General features: G+C 49.2%; 2 protein-coding genes across 10 annotated transcripts in view; one reads left to right on the forward strand and one right to left on the reverse strand.

Moving 5' to 3' along the window:
• The window catches only part of MTMR3 (myotubularin related protein 3), a 74335-nt gene extending 73829 nt beyond the window's left edge, over positions 1 to 506 (reverse strand). For 4 of the 5 annotated variants that reach the window (XM_064392587.1, XM_064392584.1, XM_064392589.1 and 1 more), the window contains exon 1: positions 351 to 506. The gene's annotated coding sequence lies outside the window, so the exon portion shown is untranslated. The remainder of the gene's footprint in view (positions 1 to 350) is intronic. The other variant, XM_064392586.1, reaches the window with a different exon arrangement.
• An 86-nt stretch (positions 507 to 592) lies between these two features.
• Positions 593 to 23506, forward strand: part of ASCC2 (activating signal cointegrator 1 complex subunit 2) — a 34174-nt gene continuing 11260 nt past the window's right edge. The window contains exons 1-12 of one of the 5 annotated variants that reach the window (XM_064392590.1): positions 10421 to 10447; positions 11997 to 12053; positions 12730 to 12825; positions 14361 to 14519; positions 14857 to 15027; positions 16929 to 17058; positions 18862 to 18929; positions 19358 to 19468; positions 20395 to 20507; positions 21537 to 21611; positions 22146 to 22253; positions 23310 to 23378. In XM_064392590.1, the coding sequence (XP_064248660.1) occupies positions 12745 to 12825; positions 14361 to 14519; positions 14857 to 15027; positions 16929 to 17058; positions 18862 to 18929; positions 19358 to 19468; positions 20395 to 20507; positions 21537 to 21611; positions 22146 to 22253; positions 23310 to 23378 (1085 nt within the window). In that variant the 5' untranslated portion in view covers positions 10421 to 10447; positions 11997 to 12053; positions 12730 to 12744. The other 4 variants (XM_064392593.1, XM_064392594.1, XM_064392591.1 and 1 more) reach the window with 4 other exon arrangements.

Raw genomic sequence — 23506 nt, forward strand, 5'->3', positions numbered from 1 at the left:
ACGGGCAGAAAGAGCTCCTGTGCCCCGGGGAGCCCACCCTGCCCCGGCCGCCCGCAGCCGGCAGCGCAGGGCCCGGCCCCGGCCCGCCCGGCATCGCCGCTCGCCCGGGGACGAGAGGCCGCGCCCGCGGAGCCGGGCCGCCTCCGCCTCCTCCTCCTCCTCCTGCCGCCCGTGCCGAGCGGAGCGGAGCGGAGCCGAGTGCGCCGTGCCGGCCCCGCCGCCGCCCCTCACCCGCAGCCGAGGGGGCGTGTGCGGCCCTCAGTGACAGCGCGGCCGCGCTCCGCCAGGCCCCGGCGCGGCGGGCCGGCCCTCCCCGCTGCAGGACAAGGGGCACCCCAGCGGGTCCTTACCGCTGGGCAGGGCATGGCGCGGAGCCCCCGCCCGTGCCGGGGCGCGGCGTCCTGCCGGGGCCGGGGTCGCTGCGGGCTCGGGGCCGCCGCCGCCGCCTCACGGACACAACAACATGGCGGCCGCGCGGCCTCCTCCCTCCTCCCCCCGCGGGGCGGGGCCGGGCGCGCGCCGCTCCCGCCCTCCGCCCTGAGGGGAGGGGAGGAAGGGGAGAGGGAGCGGCCCCCGGCCCGCGCTGAGGGACCGTGGGGTCACGGAATCGGGGAGTCGCGGCACCGTCAAGGCTGGAAGATCATCTGCTGGTTTAACATCATCTACTGGTTTAAGGTCATCTACTGGTTGAAGATCGTCTCTTCCAACCGTCAGCCCAGCACCGTCACCGTAACCCCCAAACCACCCCCCCACATCACCCAGCGACAGATGCAGACGCCTCCTGAACCCCCCGAGAGGGTGACTCCGCCACCTCCCTGGGCAGCCCCTTCCGAGGTCTGACATTAGAAAGTTTTCTCTAATGTGTAACGTCGCTACCCCGCTCGCCTCAGCGCTGCCGTGCCCTCAGGAGGCGGCTGCCATCCCTCGGCCCCGCAGAGGATGGAAGGCAGGGCCGACGGGGATGAGTAAGGGACTGAGCATCTCCCCGAGGAGGAGACACTGCCGGAGCCGGGCCTGGCTAGTCTGGAGAAGGGAAAACTCAGAGGGGATCTCATCAATCCGTGCCAATATCTCCAAGGGGTGTCAGAGGATAGTACCAGATTGTTTTCATTGGTGCCTAGAGACAAAACAAGGAGCAATGACCATAAAATAAAACACAAGACATTCTACCTCAACATGAGGAAGAGCTATCCATTGAGCAGAGCACTGGACCAGCTGCCCAGGGAGGGCATGGAGACTCCCTCTCTGGAATAATCCAAACCCTGGACATACTCCTGTGTCACCTGCTCAAGGTAACCATCTCCAGGGGTTGGACTGGGTGATCTCCAGAGGTGCCTCCCAGTCCCAGCTATTCTGTGGCTCTGTGATTCTGTGAAGCCACCTTGCCCATTATCCCCCTATGAGGTCCATGAGCCTGGCACTGGCTGAGCAAGGCTGTGGAACAAGCAGGGTCTCAGCAGAGAGAGATCTCGGCCAATCTGTGAGTCAGGTAACAGTGGAGCTGGGTGTGTGTTCCCACACCTCACTGCCATCCACCCATCTCAGGATCCTCAAAAATCCCTGGAGAAACATCCTGTTCCACTATAACTGAGATCAGCTCCTGTGGTCAGGGTGATGCTGCTAACACAAAGGCTGTGGGTTCAATCCCCATAAGGGCCATTCATTTAAGGGTTGGACTTGATGATCCTCGTGGGTCTCATTAGACTCAGAATATTCTGTGATCTACAGAAGCTGTTCTGGTGTGCAAGGTCTTCTGGCTGCTGTTTCCTGTGTTGCTTTGGTGACACTCAGCTGGGCTGCAGGAACATGTGTGGCCCCACGCCACCAGGCCACACGCTGTCCCAGCCACCCTGCGCAGCCCGCGGCTCCTAAAGCATGAGGTAATGGGGAGAGGGAGCCAGCAGGCAGGACTGCCAAAAACCACATGGAAACTGAGAGACAAGTGATAAAGCAAAAGGCCTGTGAGCGTTAAGCTACAGAAAACACAGGAAAGCTGGAGAGTGGCAGCAGTGTTGGAGGTGGCAGGAGTGTTGCTGGTTCCAAAATGAAGCTCTAGCTAAGCCTTGTGCTATGGAGCTCCTTTATACCACAATTTATATCTGGGTTTTGTTGCAACTGTGATGGATTGTTAATGTTTTATTTTTATACATATCTTTAATTTACAATACCATATGTAGGTCAGGTTGTACTTTTGCGGGAGATTTCCACCTGCTCCTCATGTTTGCCTTGATCTGAAATGAAATGCTTGCAAGTAGCTATAAAATGCACTCCTAAATTATCCCCAGGACTCTCCCTCTGAGTCCAAGGCTAGTCATTGTAACAGATGGACTTCAGTCTGTCATTAGGTCATGTCTAAGCTGGAAGGAGCACAAGTGTTCAGAGGGAGCAATGCAAAATACAGAAGCCTGTGTCTTCTCACTCAGATATGAGCCACGCAGTGAGCTGTGTTCTGGTTTGGCTCCCTTGCTCAGCAAGGGACAGCAAACATTTGAAAGGGACTTAATCAGCCCCTCTGTAAGGGTTTTTTCCAACAACAAGCCATCATCTGAATGCAAATGTGATCTGAATGTCAATATGTACTTTCAGAGGAACTTTGGAAGAAATACAGGTAACTGAAGGGAAAAACAGGATTCCTGGCCTGTTTACACCCAAAAGGAATGAAAATATGTAGAGCCAGTAGAGCTGTAGCTGAAAAGGATGTGTGTTGACAGCATCAGCAAGCAAAATATGAATTTTGAGAAGTCCCTGTTAAATGTTGCCTTTTGCACTGTGCCTGGAGGGAGATCAAATGTGACCTACTTTGGGAAGCTGGATCCTGGAGACCTGGGGCTCCTGCACAGCAGAACCTGCTGGGTGCTCCTTCTGGTCCTTAAAAGGGGGAATCCTGCAGTGCCATCCCTGTGACAGGAAAAGCTGGCACTTCCAGCTGCTTGCTATATTTGTACATTTTATCTTTACCAATCTGGTCACACACAGTGCATGGAGACATTCCATGTCTTGTGTCCCAAACCTCTCTGTATCTTGTGTTCCAGTCTATTTTTTAATTCATGGCCCAGTGTTAAATGACTTTTGCTTCTATTTTCCATGATGATCAGGGCAAAGGATAAGAATTATTTTATGGAAATGGAAATTACTGGACCCTAAGGGAGAGCAAGGCCTCTGAGAACCTGACACACAGCTCAGGGAACGAGGTGTTCCCAAACCCAGAGTCCTGAAGGACCTGGAGTGTATCCTCCCTCATCCAGTAGAGGGGTTTTAATTTGGGATGTGGAGGATGGTAATGAATTATGGAAGAAGCACTGGCTGGTTTTAAGCAGGAGGAAGTAAAGCAATGCAACCATTTAGACACCTGTTAGTGTGACCTTAAGAGCATTCAAAGCTTATATAAATATAAAATATAATATATTTTTATATATTATAATATAAATATAAAATTAAAAGGAAAAAGTTGGGGACAGGCAAGTAAGTTTAAAAATTTAAAATAAAAATGTGATGTGACTTTACACATACACATACGTAAAGATTGATTGCTTTAAACTAAGATTAACTAAGATTATACCCTTGGTAGTTGTTTCCTAGACATGGGTATATAATGGATGCATTAACTTATTCAGTAAATTAGTGGAAAGCAGGTCCATAAAAAGATAGCTAGGTGGAAAAGGTAGGGAAGTCATCTCAAACATGCACCAGCTGTGGATGCACCAAGGGAATTTGTGGGATTACAAAGGGAAGAGTGGGCAGAAAGTGCCTGGATTGCCATGTTCCCCCAGGTGGCCTCACCTCCCTGGATCCCAGGACCACAGCCTGGCTCATGTGTGCCTTTGCTCTTGCACAATGTTTTTCAGACAAGCCTTGGAACAAAAGGTAGGAGGGAGCTGATGGCATTTGCTGATGGCACAAAGCTGGGAGGCACTGGCTGTGCAGCAGGAAAGCTGTATTGCTGGAAGAGCTGGATAACATGGAGTGCTGGCACACTGGAAATGGGATGAAATTTAATAGTGGAAAGTACAAGGTCATGCCCTTGGGAATTGCTAACAAGAATCTCTGCCGCAAGCTGGGAGCTCATCAGTTGGAAATGACAGAAGAAGGGAAAAATCTGGGTGTATTTGTTGATCTCGAGATGACGACAAACTCCCAATGTGAAGCAGATCTGACAAAAAGCACACACACACGGAGGTATTTCCAGGAGAAGGGGAATGTTAATGCCATTATAGAAGCCTCTGCTGCAACCTTCTCTGGAACTATGCATGCAGCTCTGGTCACTTTTAATCAGGGGGCACAAACTTAAAATGTGACTGCAAAGTAATTATAGGTTAATCCTGATTTTTTTCTTATACAAGGATCTTGAGATAATTTGTTTAGCCAGAAAACCTGAGTGCTGAGAAAAGATACAGTTCTCTGTGAAACTTAGGGAGTAAACACAGCAGTAAACACATCTCCCTTAAGAGCAAGGGTGATGTTCCTGTACGAGAAAACAAGTATCCGATGGCCATGAGAAGTCTGGGCTGAAACATGAGAACACACCAGCGCTTCCAGCAGCTCAAGTCCCGAGGCTCTGGGTCATCCTTCCCAGAGCTGCTGCCCCCTGATGCCATTGCCATCAGCAGCTGACCCTAAAAGCCCAGTGAGTCCTTTCCAAACTGTTCTTACCATTTGAGGCACAGCCATGGAGTTACCAACTGGCTCCTTATGGAAAGAAAAGAGGTGCCTGGTGTGGGAAGGTATTCCTTGGGCTGCAGTTGCAGGCCAAATGTCACTTGAGTGATTGGCTGTGTTAAAATCTGCACATGGTGGTGGTGAGGTGAGAGCACCCTGTCCTGGGTCACCCCACCTGGTCCCTCAGATCACCTTTCCAGAGGCTGCTCTCGTGCCCATCCTGCACAGAAGCTGCAGTCCTGGAGCCATCCCCACCTGGAACAGGGAGAAACAGCAAAAACAAAGGTGTGCCAGGTCCTTTCCTGCCCCCTTTCCTGGGTACCACCCAGGGCCCTTTAATACACTTCCCTCCTGTGGTCCCAACAGCCACCTCAGCATTTACAGGCTGTTTCTGTTATGATGAAAAACTGATGGCAGGGTTAGATATGTCTTAAAAAAACAGCACACCAAGTCCTGCTTCAGTAAGAACAGTCAGACCATGGAGCACAGGGCACTTTGCTTTCTCAGGGCTCCAAACTGGCTCCCTTGGTCAGTGTTTTACCCAAAACCAGCTCTCCTCATCCCATCTCTCCTATTTTATTTTCATCTTTTATCCCATTTAAATGTTTCACTCATTTTACTTTCCTGGGTTTTTGATGAAAGCCTGAAAAGAATGCTGACCCTGAGCACAGTATTTACACTGTGTTCCTCCATGTGTAGGTGTTTCCATTCTTCCTGCTCCCACCCAACAAGTGCTCTTTCATTGTTCATTCAATCCAAGTGGCAGCAGGTGACACTGGGGTCAGCACAGCGTGAGGGCCACCCCTGATTCAAACGTGCCAGGAGAGAGGCACTGCCAGTCATCCTGATGGGGCCCCAAAACAGATGCTCTGACTCATTCCCTTGCGAAGTAGATGAATAATTTGAAAATAATGAGATTTTTATTACATACATATCACTTTGGTCAGAACGGTTTGCAAGAGCCTCATTTTAGGATTTTTTTGTCTTGTAATAACCCCATTTTCCAACAAGATGTGCCATTAGCGACGCTTTGCTGCAGGGAAGCAGCACGCCTTGGCTGCCCATCAAGATGATTATCACAGGACTGCTCAGACAGAACACTTGGGGGACTCAGAACTTCAAATTCAGTGGAACAGAGACAATGTTTTTGAGCAGACACTGGCAGTGGCTTTGGGGACTGTGTTTCCAGGTAGGAGCACAGCTGTCTGAGCCTGGCTCTGCAAGGATGCCACCTGGAAGTCAAAGCTGAAGCCATTGGTGTTGAGGGTGTGCCAGGAGCTCAGTGTGGGCAGAATGTCCAGAAATCTTGGTTCATGGGTGCTTATATTATTTTCTTTAATAGACAATTCATATGAGATGATTATGAGATTAATACAGCTTCATGTTAGACTCATCATTTTCTCCTATGGATCCGTGCTGGGAGAGTTGGGTCTGTTCAGCTGGGGGAGGAGAAGGCTCCAGGGAGAGCTCAGAGCCCCTTGCAGGGCCTGGAGGGGCTCCAGGAGAGCTGGAGAGGGACTGGGGACAAAGGATGGAGGGACAGGACACAGGGAATGGCTTCCACTGCCAGAGGGCAGGGATGGATGGGATATTGGGAATTAGGAACTGTTCCCTGGGAGGGTGGGCAGGCCCTGGCACAGGGTGCCCAGAGCAGCTGTGGCTGCCCCTGGATCCCTGGCAGTGCCCAAGACCAGGCTGGACACTGGGGCTGGAGCAGCCTGGATACTGGGAAGTGTCTCTGCCCATGGCTGGGGTGGGAATGGGGTGAACTTTAAGATCCCTTCCCACTCAAACCATCCCATGACATTGTTTGCTTCATGAACTAAAAAATAAAAGTTTGAAAGCATTTTCTGCTGAACGTGTCTTTTCTCTGGAAAAGCAAACTGGCACAACTCTAACCTGTGTCATGTGCTGTGTTGCTACAACAAAGCTGCCTGAAAAAAATGCTTTTCATAATAAACCATATCTATTTTCCTTAATAAGCACTTAATCACCTTCCTCCTGAGGTTGGATAATTAGAGAAACAGCAGGCAAAGAGAGGGCAAGAAGCTGTTGGATCAGAGGAGCTGTTTGAAGTATCATTAGAAAATTATATTATTTTAGCTGAATATCTTCAGTGATAACTCCTGCCTGTAGACACAGCCTGGTAACCTGCTCAGGGAATTCCCACCCACAGAAACTTGCACCATTACAGCTCCAGAGCTGAGCAGCTCTTGGTTCCTCTGGCCAGGTGGACACTGTAGCTGCAGCCTCCTGAAGCAATGGGAACTGGAGTTCCTGCCCCTGCACCCCTGCAGTGCCACCAGAGGGTCAGTTAAGAACATCTTGGGTCACTTCTGGTGACTTTCATTAGTGACCAAAATAAAAATTATCCTACAATAAGACTTTAGGCTAAGAATAAACACAGAGGAGGTTAATTGGAGCCTGATGGAAAATTGAAGACATAAATAATAAATTACTGAGGGATCCATCAGGTCAACAGTTTAACACTGACACCTTTGGCTCTGTGGCTGTCAAGGACATGCTGTGGAAGGTGTCATTGTCATTGAGGGGCTCCAGCGTGTCCAGCAAAGGGAACGGAGCTGGGAAGGGGCTGGAGCCCCAGCAGAGGCTGAGGGAGCTGGGAAGGGGCTCAGCCTGGAGAAAAGGAGGCTCAGGGGGGACCTTGTGGCTCTGCACAACTCCTGACAGGAGGGGACAGCCGGGGGGGTCAGGCTGTGCTCCAGGGAACAGGGACAGGAGGAGAGGGAACGGCCTCAGGCTGGGCCAGGGGAGGATCAGGTTGGATATTGAGAAAATTTCTTCATTAAAGGGTTGTAAAGCCCTGGCACAGCTGCCCAGGGCAGTGGTGGGGTTTCCATCTCTGGAAGTGTTCAGAAAATGCATAGGTGTGCACTTAGTGGCTGGTCTGGTTGCCAAGGTGGTAACTGGTCAGACTTGGAGGGCTTTTCCAATCTACATGAGTCTGTGATTCTGTGATTCCAAGGTTTGTAACTTCCATTAGTCCTTGATAAGTTAATGTATATATCATTAAAATAAAATAAAAAAAAAAAGGGAAAAGTAGAGCTGGATTGAAATATTGCAAAGCCCAGGGTTATCCTGATTCATGCCTATTACTGTAATTGGATTTCAGCTGCTTTGAACATTTAATGGCCAATTTCTACAACTTTGCAATTTAGTACTGCAGCTCTCTCTCTTTTTTTTTAATTTTTTGATTACGCTGACATTTTCCTCAGCCATTTTATTACTCTTTCATTTTATTCTATTTTTTAAGTATGTTTAAGAGTGCTGGTCCTTCAGGTTTCCCTGGCCCCACTGACCTGTGTGTGAGCAACATTAAACCCTCTTTGATGTCCCTTGGAGAAGCAGGGGGTGCAACAGGGGCCTCACCTGGTTTGGGTGTAGGCTGAGACTCCGTGTGAGTAGGAGAACAGCTCCTTTTGGGGCTGCACAGCAGCAAAGCAGATCCTCTCCCCAGCCCCAGGCTGTCATTTGGGACTTTGAGGTGGGATTTGAGCAAAGCCAGAAGCTGTGGAAGCCTTGGTGCTGTTCGGGAAGCTGGACTGCAGCGTCCATGACAGCCTGGCAAGGAAAACACACTGACCTGCAGCAGCACATCCCTGCGGTTGCTCCAGCCTTCCTGTTCTCCTCCTGCTGCTTTTTGTGTGGCTCGGAATGAAAAAGCTGCTTTTGTGTCTCGTCACCCTCCAAGCAGGGAGCGGCCTCCCCACACAGCCAGAGTCAGAGGTGATCCCTGGGGAGCTGTCACGGCACCGGGACAGCGCTGCCCGAACAGGGCACTCGTCCCAGGCCCTGCCTTGTGACATCTGATCATCCTCACCCTCACATTCAGTGCTGAGCAACTTCCTCCCCTCCTGGATCACACCGGGGAAGAGCCTTGCAATAAAAGCTCATTTTCCAAAGCTTTTTTTTGCGGAGAAATTCTCCTCTTTCACATCTGATCTGAAGCCTGCTTGCCCTGTAGCTTCAGATGGCTCTGGACTGAACCTTGAAAAATGGATTTTCAGCAGAACCAGCAGCCAGCTGACTTTAATGCTTTGCCTTATTTGTGCAAGACAGGTTGGCAGTTTCCCTACACTCTGCGATCAGAAAGCTGTGATTTCCATTAAGATTTCAGATTTAACTTTTACCGTTGTGAAGTCCTGAAGGTCTCTGGCACATTGTCACAGGTGAACAGATGCAGGGGTTTTTTTGCCAGATAAATCTGTATGAATAGTGTGTCTGCATATAATTATTTAACTGGGTTATACATGTGCAGTTAATGTCCCCAATTTTGGGTTGAGGCTCCAACAGCTCACGGTGCTTTAGGAAATCAAACAGGGTATACACAGTTGGTAAGGTTGCAAAAAACACCCCAAAAAGAGGAATAGTGACTCAAAACAGCTCGATGACACATTCAAAGCCCACTGAGTCACCTGGCATCTCACCAGTACTGCTCTGAGGAGGGTTGGCACAGGAGGGGACATAAACAGATGCCTTTGCGAGGGAATCATATTTCAGTTGCCAAGTGTTCTCCTCCAGGAAAAAGAATTGGAGCAAACCTTGGACCAACATCATCACTGGGGTTTGGTTCTGGTGGGCTGTTCTGCACAGCGTGTTGATGCTGGGGCTCCAGTGCCAAGCTCTGACAGGTGCAGTGATGTTTGAGAAATAGAAACAATGAATATTTCATTTAAAAATTACTAATTCAACAGAACGGGGGAGATGGCAGGTTCCAGACAGCCCGTCGTGACATTTGCAGTGTGAATCCCCAGCACGCAGCTCTGTGTGACGGGAACAGAGCCCGGCTGTGCTGCCGGCCCGGGGGTGTGCGGCCCTCCGCCCACTGTCCCCGGGGGTCCCGGGCACGCCGGTGCCAGCGCAGCCGGGCAGAGGGCAGCGGGAAGCCCGGCTGTCCGGGCACGGAGGGCACCGCCGCGGGACTCGGTCCAGCCCGTCCCTGAGGAGCCGCACGACACACGCATGGCGTGGTTTCTATTTTAGGCCACTTTGCCATCTAAAGCCGGACTCTCGCTAAGCTTAGGAGGAGTTCCCTGTGGTCAAGGAGGAGAACGGAGACCCTTCGGAGCGGAGCTTGGTGACGGCTGGATGTGCCCACCCCGCAGGCTGGGAAGCGCCCGGTTCCCCGAGCAAAGGGCTTTCGGTGCGGTGTAAATGTGGCTGATGCAATCTGTTCCCACTATCGGTGCTCGTACGAATTGACAGCTTCGTGCGCTGTCCGGCTGTAATGCACAGACCCGTCCCGGGGAGCGGGGGAAGCCCCGGCCGAGGGGAGCGGTGTGGGGGTCACCGGCTGTGGCAGTGCCTGTCCCCGCAGAGCCCCTGCCCTGCCCGGCCTGGGACACCGCATGGGGCAGCGCACTTAGGTTAAAGAGGCCTCCTTCAAAAAGGTGATTTCTTGAACCAGCTGGTTTTCCCTCAAAGGAAAAACAGCCGCAGGCTCCTTCCCCTCCCAAGACAACCCACGGACTGTAACCACCCCGGCCCCGCGGCTGCGGCCGGTCCGGAGCGCCGGGGCGTTGCGGCTAAACCCGCTGGTTTGGTGCCTGCAGCACGGCCCGAGCCCAGCGCCCGGCCCCCCGTCCACACCCGGAGCGGAGCCAGGCCGGCCCCGGCGCCGCCCCCGCGATGCACGGCCGGCCCGGGAGCCGCGCCGCTCCCGCCGCGGGCGGAGCCGGCCCGGGCCCCGCCCAGCCCGGTAGTTCCGCTCGGGGCCGGAAGCAGCGCCGGGCCACGGGAGCGCCGCGGGGCTGGTGGGACGCGAGTGCCGGTACCGGGCTGGGGCCGCTGTGGCGGGCTTGGGGAGGGGTGAGCGGCAGTGGCTGGGCAGGGCCCGGTGCCACAGGGACAGGGACCGGGCAGGGGACGTGGCCGAGGGGGCGGCGGGAGCGGCGGGGCCCGGGTTACCCAGCGGTGTTGGGTTAACGGGGGTGTCTGGCCGAGGTGACAGAGCTGGGGGTGCTCAGCTGGAGAGGAGAAGGCTCCAGGGGACCTCAGAGCCCCTTGCAGGGCCTGAAGGGGCTCCAGGAGAGCTGGAGAGGGACTGGGGACAAGGGATGGAGGGACAGGAACAGGGAATGGCTTCCACTGCCAGAGGGCAGGGATGGATGGGATATTGGGAATTAGGAATTGTTCCCTGGAAGGGTGGGCAGGCCCTGGCACAGGGTGCCCAGAGCAGCTGTGGCTGCCCCTGGATCCCTGGCAGTGCCCAAGACCAGGCTGGACCCGGCTTGAAGAACCCGGGGATAATCTCTGCCCGTGGTGAGGGGTGGGACAGGATGAGCTTTAAGGTCCCTTCCAACCTAAACCATTCCATGAATCCATGCTGCACATTCCCTGTGCCAGCTGTGCTGGGGTGGCTGCCTCATCCTCAGCAGCATCACCTCACCCTGGATGTCTCCATGGATGTGCACATCAGTGGGAATTGCAAGGCAGGGATTGTTTCTGGTGCTGAGAAAATAAATTTCCATGGGAAAATAAGTTTCCCTGGTTCATCGTGTTCTTTGTCTGGCTCTTCCACTGTACCTGAAATGACCAGGCACGACAGATTAATCGTGGGCTTGTGGTTTAGACCAGAGTTCTTTGTGGGGGGAAAAGCTTCTGAGAGTGATCAGGAATAATTCTCTGTTGAAGTTATCCCATACTTAAAAAAAAAAAACAAAAACCCAAAACATGAGAATCAGGTTTATTCTCTTCTCTAGCTGAACAAGCTTTTGGGCAGGGCTTTTGTCTCTTCCAGGATGTTTTTGACTTGGACTGGAGATTTTGGTACCTTCCAGGTTTGAAATGAGACACTGTGTTACAAACACACATTTCTTTGTGCAGCTTTCAGAATGACTAAAAATTTTCAAAGCCAAATTAAATATATGATGAAACTGAACTGAAAGCCAGCTTGGCTTATTCTGGTAAAAAGTTTTGCGTTTTTTTTCCCCCAAAGAAATTGTTCATCATAAAGTAATAGTTGCTCCTGTCAACATTCTAATTTTTAAACTCCTCGAAAAGACAGAATTATTTTTAGTTTTCTAAGATGTGGGTCTTGCTGTTGCTCTGCTGTATTATTTTAATTGAGCTCTAAATTGTTAGATTACAGAATTTTTGCCTAAATCCATAGGTGCCAGATTTATGGAATGAAAAATGCTATTTTTTCATTTGCTGTCTAAACCATGACCCCACTCCTGAATCAGAGTTGTTCAGCTTTAGAGACACTGCTCTTGTTTTAATTGTTATTCAGCCCAGGCGATGTGACTGCAATTAAACATGGATCTGAGGAGATGTGTGACTTTCTTAATAAGAGCATAACTTTTTGTACCATTCTGCAGAACTCATAACCCCCTAAAGAATTCAAAAGCACTTTTGACCTTCAACTTTCATTTTTTGTAAGTCTGAACGTTTTAACAGGGCCCATAACATTCTTTCTATTGAGTTACTCTAATATTTATAGTTAACTTATAGTTAATTTCAGAAAGTTAATCATTTCTCAGGAAGAAACATTTCTGAGCCCACAAATGCTGTTGAAGATGAAGCTCTGGTTTTGTGAGCACGTGGGAATTGGCAGGAATGGGGAAGGCTTTTGTAGGCTCAGCCTGTGTCCCTTGTCTGGCTGAGTGCTGTGGGATTCTACACACAGGCACCAAAAATACTCTTTTAAAGCATAGGCAAGGTCCCTGCAGTTTGTGCTCTCAGGAGAGACACTGCAAGTGTTGAAAGAGGCTGCAAAGGCCAGAGTTCAGCACAGCTCTTCAGCAACCCCATTTAAATATCTAATTTCCATATTAAACATAGTCCCCAAATGTGTTTTGTTGTCCTAGAAGATATCTGTGGCCTTTCAGTATGGAACAGGGATGAGAGTTTATTACCACATTCCAGATTTCCTCTGACACATGTCCAGGTTCCCTCAGAATTTGGCATTTTGGTGGGGTATAAATTGCTGGGCATAAATGTATTCCAGCCAGTGTGTGTGTGTTACAGCAGGGCTGCAGTCTCTTTTGTTCTGCTGTTGCCTGGCTGACCTTGTAAAGTGCATCCTGTGCTGCTTTTGTTTGCTGAGGACAGGAACAAGCCACCAGGATGCCAGCGTTGCCTCTGGACGAGCTCCAGCTGACAGAAAGGGATCCCAAGACAGGGAAGCTGAGAACTCTACCAGCACTGGTGAGCTCTGTTGTTCCTGAAAGCCAAACAGCTTTCAATAAATCATTGTCTTATACTGAGGCTTGGTCTGGGATTGGATTCCTGTCTGTGGCAGGAATGGCTGGAGCTGTGTTGGGCGGTTTAGGTGGAGCTCAGGAAAAGGTTCTTCCCCCAGAGGGTGCTGGCACTGCCCAGGCTCCCCAGGGAATGGGCACGGCCCCGAGGCTGCCAGAGCTCCAGGAGCCTTTGGACAGCGCTGCCAGGGATGGACAGGGTGGGGTTGTTGGGGGGCCTGGGCAGGACAGGGCTGGGCTTGATGATTCCTGTGGGTCCCTCCAGCTCAGGAGATTCGGTGATCCTGTGAGATTTGTTCAGCCTGCCTTTTAAAAGGTTTTTTTAATGTGTTCACATAGTTGAGATTTCATTTACCCACCGTAAGAAAAACGCAAAACACGAGACCTAAACTTACTGTGTTCAACATCTGGACTACTTGGCTGTGTTTTCCCAGCACAACTCCCTCTCTTGAGTCTGTAACCTCTGCTGCAGTGGAGGGATGTTCAGGGAGTTTTTGCAAGCTCTGCCTCAAGTTCAGCTCCGAACTGTGGCACTGGGATTCATGCCTTGTTCCTACAGCTTGATGAAACCAGAAAATGCAACCCACAGAAACCCTTTTCTCCCATAAATAAGGCCTGGAGAGAGCCTTTTGGGTGTGTTGCAGGAGTGGGACTGTCAATGCTGCTCACTCCTGAGGAGCTTTACCCTGAGCACACATGTGGGATGAGGCAGAGCCCAAACCTGCTGCTCATTGAATTCTCCTTTCAGGGTGGGTGTATGTGGGCAAAGCCTGTTCAGTAACCTTTGGGAAAGGTAGCAAAGTGTGTCTTTGATGGTTGTGTCAGTTTGAGTTCATGGAGTATTGTGCAAGAACCAGTTCAGAGGAAAAAGAGAGAGTTCAAAGGCATGCCAGGAAGCTCCTGCTCTTTGTTTTGATGGTGTGGGAGGATTGCTTTGTCAGGCTTTGGTTAAGAGAAAGCAAGGAGCAACAACTGCTAAATTATCAAGATCTGAAATTGTTGCTCATAAAGAAAGATACAAACCCACTGCCTTGAAAGGCTAGAGAGTGGGAAGTTACCAGGGAACAGAATGTTCTGGCTATCAGGACAACAGTGACAAGACAAGGAGTAATTGGTTCAAACTGAATTTAGGTTAGATATTGGCAAGGAATTGTTCCCTGTGAAGGTGGGGAGGTCTGGCACAGGGTGCCCAGAGCAGCTGTGGCTGCCCCTGGATCCCTGGCAGTGCCCAAGGCCAGGCTGGATGGAGCTTGGGGACAGTGGAAGGTGTCCTGTGCATGACAGGGGTGGAACTGGATGAGCTTTAAGGTCCCTTCCCACACAAACCATTCTGTGATTCTATAATGTGAGGTTGTATTAAAAGGTAGCTTTGTGTTTCCTGGAATTTTCCTGGAATCTGCTCAATCCTGAGCAGATGGTAACTGGGCATTGCTGTCACTTGGTCTGGAGTTCTAATACAGTGGTTTTTTTGACTTTCTGCAGCACCCAGAAGTTAAAGCAGATCGGTCCTTTGTGCTGTACAAACCCCCTCCTGCCATCAGAGACCCTGCTCTGGTGGAGGAATTCCTGGAGAGAGCAAAATTCATTGCAGATGACCTGAACTGGCTTCTGGCTCTGCCTCATGAAAAATTCTGGTGCCAGGTAATCATTGCCTTTTTTCTGAAGATACAATGTAAACATCTAGGTGATGTAAAAGCCATGAGCCTTACATCATTTTCATAAAGATTTGTTTATGCTTATTATGTCATGCAGGAAACATTTAATTTCCATTACTGTGCCTTAGAATGCAAAGAAAGTATTTCCCTAAGGATTTTCCATTGAGAATTTTAAGAGTTGGCTTGTATTTGATGGATATGGGAGTCCTTTTCATGGGCCTGAGTGTTTTAGATTGCTTTAAATTGAACTGGGCTGCTCAGGAGCACAACGTTTGAGGTGTGACATTCCCTCCTTCCCGTTTTGCTGCCTTTCCTTGTGCCAGGTGATATTTGATGAGAGCCTGCAGAAGTGTTTGGACTCCTACCTGCGCTCCGCCCCTCGCAAGTTCGACGCGCTGTGGGATTGCCACCCCGAGGTGCATGAGCTGCAGAAATGCCTCCATCGCAATGTCTTCCTCACCTTTCTCAGGATGTCTACCCACAAGGAGTCCAAGGTGAATATTCCCATGCCTTGCAGGTGCTCCAGGCTGTGTGATTTAGGAAAAAAGGAGAAATTAATGATTTTCCTTCTGGCACGACATTCCTCTCCCAGATGATTTTATCAGCTGTGTTCTCAGCGTGGAGATGATAACACTCAGAGCCAAAGTATCCAAACTATGCAGTGATTCCTTGGTTGATTGCTTGCATCTCCTTCCTGAGTAATGGCAGGTTATCGATGTGTAGCGGTTGGGTATGTCATGGTAAGAGGAGAGAGAGCACGGTGGCCTTTGTGTGGCCACGTGGAACAGGCTCTTCAGGCCACCAGTTCCCAAGTGTTCACTCCCTCAGGGCCACGTGGTGCCACAAAATTCCTGCAATATTTGTGTCTCCATGAACTTGCCCCAAGTTTTGGACATACAGTGAAATCTCTCTAAATTACTTTTATCTTGGCATCATCAAGCATTCAGCCTGGAGAAGAGAAGGCTCCAGGGAGATCTTACAGCCCCTTCCAGGGCCTAAAGGGGCTCCAGGAGATCTGGAGAGAGACTGGGGACAAGGGATGGAGGGACAGGACAAGGGGGAATGGCTTTACCCTGCCGGAGGACAGGGTCAGATGGGATACTGGGGAGGAATTGTTCCCTGTGAGGGTGGCACAGGGTGCCCAGAGCAGCTGTGGCTGCCCCTGGATCCCTGGAAGTATTCAAGGCCAGGTTGGAGGGGACTTGGAGCAACCAAGGCTAGTGGAAAGTGTCCCTGCCCATGGCAGGGAGTGGCACTGGATGGGCTTTAAGGCCCCTTCCCACCCAAACCATTCTGAGCTTCTATAATTAAAAGACATCCTCATCATTAATTGTGTGAGTGCAACTCCCATCTGGAGCTATGGGATTTTCACCAGGCCTTTGGGCAGGATGAGTAAGGCACCTTGTGTTTCAGCAATCACTGGATCTCCTCATGTGTTAGGGCTGTGTTGATTCTCTTGCTTATCACACTGGTGACATTCAGGATGTTTTGGGGGAAAGGCCTGGGAGTGGAGGACTGGGACAGGAGCAGGATGAAGGAATGCTGGAGCCTGCAGCTGGCACCACTTCAGCAGAAGTACCCGACACCTCTGTGGTGTCATTCATTGCAGGATCTGATTAAACCTCACCACTCAAGAGGCAGGCCAGCATTTGAAACCATTTTCTAGTTGAGTGATCTGCAGGGAATGAATAGTCCATTGTCATGCAGGAGTCAGCAGGAGTTCTGGAAAGGGAACCTGGCCAGCACTGAGCCCCATCCTCTGCTTCAGCAGGGAGAATGTGCCCTGCCTTTCACTGGGATTGAAAACATTTGCTGTCACCAGCAAACCGGGCTTCTGAAAATCCAAAATCACATTTCAACTGCCTCTTTCTCATTGTCAGACAATGATTTTTTTCTCATCCAGAATTCTGTAAGAAATGCCTTCAGTGTGATGAGTCTTGGCCCAGTGTTGAGCAGTCAGCATGCAGAGCTGCAGCTCTGGGGTTTCTCCCTGCCTGTCCCTGGTTCTGTGGTCTCTGGTGCTGGGTTCTGCTCTCCCAGGGTGCAAGAACCTCAGGCTCTCCCTGTGCCTGGTTACTCATTCCTGCTCCTGAGCTGTTCTGGTGTCAGGCTGGGAACTGGGGGGACCTGTAGGGAGATTTTTTGTGAAACTTTTAGGTAGATTAATTCACCTGCTGGTGAAGGGATCAGTGGGGTGCCTGGTGTGGCAGGGACAGGATTGTGGGAATAGATGGCTCCACAGAAGCTGTTTCAAGCAGAGTTGCTGCCTTCTATGAAATAAATTCCTTAATACACCTTTGAGAGATGTTTTTTACAGGTGCCATTATAATGCTGGAGTTACTACAAAGTAAGATTTGGATTATCCTTTAAATTATTTTTTTTTCTGTCTTTGTAGGATCATTTTATCACTCCCTCTGTCTTTGGAAAAATTATTTACAATAACTTCCTGTTCGATATCCCCAAGATTCTGGATCTCTGTGTCCTTTTTGGGAAAGGAAATGGGCTCCTGCTCCAGAAGATGATTGGTCAGTAAAAGCCAAGGAACAACTTGCTACATTTAGGCTTTTGCTTATATGACAAGTGACTTACTGGGGTTTATACCAGTGGAACTGCTCTGAAAATTAATTGTTCAGTAGCACCTAAGATCTGTCATTTCTAGACCAGATTGTGCTTTTCTTTTTCTATGGACACTTTGCTTGTTCCAAGGAAAGCTTCGTGTCCTGCACTGCTGCCCTGAGCTAGGCTCATGTTGTTAGACATAAACCTAGGCTCAGTTGTTTCCTGGGCCAATTGAATTTGTCCACAGCCCTTGTAATAGGAATGTGGGGCTCTGTAAAACCCTGGTAGAGATGGGAAAGGGTGAGGAGGGTTGGGAGATGGGCACAGTCCAGCTGTGAGTGCTGCTGTTCCCAGAGCTGGGAGCCAAGTGAAACATTCAGTGTGAGGTAATCACTGCTGTGGGAAGTGGGAGAACCTGAAACTTCAGTGCAGCCATTGATGTATCCAGAGCTTCCAAACCACAAACACTTCAGAGCCTTGCTCAAGCTGTGCTTATCCCTGGATTTCTGTGTCTGTACACACAGCCTTAGTGGTGAGTACACAGGGAGGAACATGGATGCTGAGGGGTGGAGATGGAGCACATTGATTTAGCTTCTCTGTTTATCCTGTGCTCCCTTCCCAGTCTTTAGCATCACCTGAGTGAAAGAATATCTACCCTTGGATTAAGTCAGCTCTTCCTGAATTCTAACCCACTTTGTCTGCAGCTCGTGGGATGAAGGTTTTCCATTTCTTTGGTAGTTTTTTTTGTCTCATTTCCAAGTTCACTCACATGAAAAGTGTTAGAGATCATGTGGTGCAGACAGATTTCCAGACAGAAAATCTTAGATAAACCTTTGCATTTTTAATCTTTTTATCCTTTTTCAGTAGCTTCTGCTCTAAATTCCTCTGTCAAGCCTCAGAGATGGAAAGCAGGCATGGCAAGATAGATGCTTCCCTTTCAGATGTGAAGCTTAGATTATCTGGGTCTTAAAATATTCCAAAAGAGACCTAAGTAATGAAACCTCCTTTGAATTATGGTCTGGAGTGCCACACAGTCATGCTGCATGCAGGTCACCAAAGATTTGCTCACCTGATTATTTCACTATGTCATGACAGTAATGGTGTGAGCAGTTCTGGTGTGTAATTCATAACTTCAGAAACTTGAGGTTCTTCTCAGGGTGCAGATTTATCTGAAACTTGTCTCATAGCTCTGTCCTTGCTGGAGAACTCTTAATTTTCATAATCTGAACAGTAATTCCCAGGAAAATAGGAGCCTTGGTGCTTGCTTGGTGGGGATTTATGGTATGGCATTACTCAGTGGAGTATTTTGTACAGATAATGGAGTCCTAGTAATATAATAGCAGGTGTTACTAAAGCCTCATTACCTTTAAGAAATATTCGGCAGCACATCTCCTGGTGTGTGCTCAACTGTTATCAGTAATTAAAAGTCAACTCCAGTTGTCAAATAAAGGAGCTGGGGTTGTTCAGTGATAGTATTTGCATTATTCATTGATTCAGCCCCTGGAGCGTGAATCATCTGACATCTCATTTGCTCTGCTCTGATGAGCATATTCCCATTGCTGGATCTCCAGTGGCATTGGAGAGCTGATGGATCAGCTTTTTGGGAGCAGGGCCTGTGCATGAGCTCAGGAGTGAGGGTGGGTTGTGTCCCACATGGTCAGTAAGTGTCTGGGGGTGTCAGCACTAACACAAGTACCATTTTCTGCTGCAAATTTGCTCGTTAGCATCAATGTCTGAACCGATGGAAATGTTCTCCTTTCCCTTTTCAGGAAATATCTTCACTCAGCAGCCCAGTTACTTCAGTGATCTTGATGAAACTCTGCCCACTGTCCTCCAGGTACTGTTTTCCTGCTGGGATTTCTTTGGAAATGTGGCATAGCTTGGGGAGTGGAAAGGGAACATTGTAGGTGGGCAGAATGTGTTTAATGCAATCATGGAGTATCCTCAGTTGGAAGGGAGCCACAAGAATTGTCAAGCCAAACCCCTGGCCCTGCACAGGCACCCCAACTCATTGTCCAAGCACTCCTTGAGCTCTGACCACCCTCTGAGGAAGAACTTTCCCTAACATCCAGCCTAAACCTCCCCTGACTTCGCTGTTTCTACCTTTTCCTAGTTTGTTAATGTGTGTCAGGGATGTTTTGAACCTTTATCTAAAATTATTACTTGATTACTCTTCCCTCCCACACTCCTTCATCTTCTGGCCTTCTCTGCTGTGTCCCAGTGCTGGCTCCTGTCTGTTAACACTGCCCTGTTCTCCTGATTTAGGTGTTCAACAACATTTTGCACAAGTGTGGTTTGCAGTGTGAAGGGGCCTCTGCTGAGCCCCAGAAACTGGAAGAGAAAGTCAGTGTGACTGCAGGGAACATGCCCCTCCAGGTAGGAGTGACCTCTCTGTATTCCTGCACGCTAAACAGACCACAGAGGATCATTCTGTTCCCAAAAGCTCCTACAGCTCGTGGTTCTGTGCCATTGTTGCACTCTTTGTCCTGGGACATGATGATAAAACCTTTCCACCATGAGCTGATTCATTTCTACCATATCCTTTGGAACACAGATAGTTTTAAACCTTTTTTGCTTCACCAGCTTATAAATAATGTAACAGAATATCTGACAGGAGTCTCCCCCTAACCCTGGAGGTCATAAGAGCTGATTTTTTTTCCTTCAGAAATGTGTGTTTTAACAACAGTGTAATTTAACTGCAGTTAATTAAGAGGAGTTTATGTGCTGGGGGCTGTACAAAGACAGTGAATGGGTCCTCTGCAAAACCTTAATTTTTCAGTTTTTGTGTGGGACCAAACTATCAGTTCAAACTATGATTTATTGGTAAGTGATAGTTTGAAACTGTCATTTAGTGTGTCATTCAGTTTGTTTCAGCAGCCTTGGAAATGCAGCTTACCCTGAACCAGACTGCTGAAAACATCTCTTTGATTCCCATGTTTCCCATGTTCCCTTTGATTCCCATGTTTCTGTGCAGTGCTTCATGAGAAGTGCTGCGTGGGGAAAAATTCCATGTGTGGAGGGTGTATTGAGGGCAAAGCCACTGTCCAGAGCAGGGTCTGGTGAGGGTTCTTATAATCTCCCAGGATCTTTGATGAAAGCAGACAGTTGGGATTGCATTACAGATCTTTAAACAAACATTAGCAGTTCTGGGAGAAATGTTGTTTCTGCCCCCAGACCCTGTAGCAGGTTTATGGTTGATACAGACTCTGTGCAGTTAGGAAGAGGCCTGGCCCCAATATTTTGTGTCCCTGCTGGGAAAACTTGCCTGGCTCTTCCCTCAGTAACTGCTCTTTCCCTCTCAGGAGCTGAAGGACATTGTGCTGTATTTATGTGACACCTGCACAACTCTCTGGGCCTTTCTTGATGTCTTTCCCTTGGCTTGCCAGACCTTCCAAAAACACGAGTTTTGTTACAGGTATGTCTTGCAGTGCAGAGAGAGTTTGTCCTGGCCATGTAAAAATACTGAATGTGCCACTGTGTCCTGTCCTATTGTTAGATGAAGAGACAAATTTGATGCAGAGGCTGCGGGGTTCTCTCTGACAGGGATGCAGCATAATAAATACCTGGATATAGGGATGTGTGGATTTTCTGTGCTGTGTCTGTTGTTGTCTAGGAGTGATCCTAGAGCCAGGCATCCAGGACAATTTCCAGTCAGCTGAACAGTACTGGGTGTTCTCTGGGAAGGGTGGAGAGGGACCAACTATGGACAAAAGGAACTCCTGCTGTAGGACCCAAAGCAAGGGATGCAGAAAGTATTTCATAGAAATAGTTCTTCAAGGTCTGAAAACAAATGCCTTTGCTGTTATGCCCAAGTTTTATGCTAGAGAATGCCAGAAACCTCAGTGAGGTTTGGGAAAAGCTGAGTGGCTGGGAGAGGGTGACAAGGTGTGAGAGGGAACAGCCTCAAGCTGTGCCAGGGGAGGTTCAGGCTGGGTTTGGGGAACATTTCTTCCTGGAAAGGGCTGTCTCCACTCCCAGGGCAGTGGAGTCCCCATCCCTGGAGGGATTTCACAGCCAGCTGGATGTGGCACTTGGGGACATGGTCTGTAGTGGCCTTGGCAGTGCTGGGAATGGTTGGACTCAGTGCTCTCAGGGGGCTTTTCCAACGTGAAGGTTTCTGTGATTCTGAGAGTGTTGGGTCTTTGCAGGATGCAGATCTGTGTTGAGGGTTTTTCTGGGTTGAGCAGATGGTTCTGATCAGCACCAGGATGCTTCTCAAATGCTTTCCTACCTCTTCAAAGACCTGTCTGTGATTTCCTTAGAGTGCTGCTCTTTTTCTGTGGTGTGTTTGCTTGTGTTCTGGGGCAAAAATACCAAAATGAGGTGATGCTCATGGGTACTGCTGGTGAGGAGGGTTTCATGAAATCAGCCATTTGTTCTGCCTTTTAGCAAATGACTTTTGGAACCTCAGCTGACAGGTACAGGTTTGTTCCCCTTTGTGCAGATTAGCTTCATTTTATGAACTGGCAATTCCTGAGCTGGAGTCTGCAATCAAGAAGAGGCATTATGAAGATAACAGGTGAGAATTCCTGCAAAGGCTTCCTTTGGATCTTCAGTGAGACTTCCCAGGGCTTAGTTAAAAATTCACTTCATGCTGCTTTACCCATCCCTGAGGAGCCTGGCTTTTTTTATGCTGCTTCAAAGGGCTCTGAAGAGATGACTTCTGTAATAGCAAATTTTCCTGGGCAGTGGGGTGACGAATCATTTTTAGTGCTGTGTAAGAAGGAATTTGATGGGAGGTGCATTCAAATTGTAACAAAGTGTTAGAACATGACTGATATCTCTATGTAGCTCAGTCTCACTGTGAGGCACAGGCTGTGCTGGTACAGTGGGGGTCTCGTGTGGGGAGCTGCCAGAACAATTGGGATTGAAAGCAGCTTTATTTGGAGCATGGATTTTCCTTAATGACCATGAAATGTGTCTAATATCTGGTCTTTGCAGCAAGGAGATGATCATCCTAATGAAATTCTTCTGCTAGAGGATTAACTCTGGCATAAAGGTGTGTTACAGGTTCTTGTGCTGACACCAACAGTGTCTTTTGCTCTCTCTGAAGTGTTTTTGCTGATTTGTGGAGGAGGATTTCACACTCCAGAAAGAAGATGATAGAGGTTTTTCACATCCTAGTGAACCAAGTCTGTCTGCAGCCCATCCTAGAGAGCAGGTATTGGCACTTGGCTCTGTGCTACTCACCAATTACTTGATTGCTGTGTGGGACAAATTGTTTCTCATTTACAAATTTACTGGAGAAAATGAACAGAAACTGCTGTTTGTGTTGGGATTGTAGCCAAAGATTTGGCTACGGTCAAATTCTGTTGTCCTGTGTATCAGGAATGTTCAGATGGAGCTGATGGTTCAGAATCTCTGTGGTGAGCTGGGTCCAGTGAGCTTTCTGACCTCAGTGTGTGGCTTGTGCAAAGTGTGGTCATGTGTAACACCTTGAGACCTGATTGTGACCTTCCAGGACCTGGAGGTCCAACAATACAGATGGAGAGACACTGTTTTACAGGGGCTTGGAGTGACAGACACAGGGAATGGCTTCCCACTGCCAGAGGGCAGGGCTGGATGGAATATTGGGAATTAGGAATTGTTCCCTGGCAGGGTGGGCAGGCCATGGCACAGGGTGCCCAGAGCAGCTGGACATCCCTGGCAGTGTCCAAGGCCAGGTTGGATGGGACTTGGAGCAGCCTGGGATAGTGGAAGGAGTCCCTACCCAGAGAGCAGGGGATGGAACTGAATGGGCTTTAAGGTCCCTTCCCACTCAAAGGTGCCTTGGAACAAGGCTTGGAGCCTGAGGGGTTTGGGCACTGAGGCTGCAATGGGAGTTTGCTTGGCAGGTGTTCTTGCACAGGTGAGCACAAACTTTCTGGAAAATTCACTGGTGTAATCCCAAGACATCATAAAGGCACAATTACAAAAGCTCTGCACACCATTTTCTGCTCACTGCAAGTCTGAGGCATCAAACTATTTATAAAGTCTGTCTGAAAACTTGTAATTCTAGGTGTGATACAGCTTTAGATCGAAGTGCTGAAATGTTTGCTGAAGCCTTAAAAACCACTTGCTTCCATTTGACTCTTTGCTCCTGTGAAAGCCAAATGTGGCCTGAAATCCCTCTTCAAATGGGGCTCTCCCTTGGTGTGTAAATGTGAGTGGTTTGGCTGGTGGGGCCAAACGTTGGCAGATGTGTCTCTGAGTGTTCACTGTGCTGTGTCTCCTGCAGCTGTGAGAATATCCAGCCATTTATTGAGGAATTTCTGCAGATCTTCACCTCGGTGCTTCAGGAAAGGAGGTGAGTCTGGCTGGCAAGAGGCCCAAGGGGGCTCAGCTCCTTCCTCTGCTGTTCTTTACAGCAGAATTGCCTGAGGCAGCATTACGAGGCATCTGGGAGTCAGAAATCGTTGTAAGTAGTTGGGAGAA

The sequence above is a fragment of the Passer domesticus genome, chromosome 17, assembly GCF_036417665.1.
Source record: "Passer domesticus isolate bPasDom1 chromosome 17, bPasDom1.hap1, whole genome shotgun sequence".
Taxonomy (NCBI): domain Eukaryota; kingdom Metazoa; phylum Chordata; class Aves; order Passeriformes; family Passeridae; genus Passer; species Passer domesticus.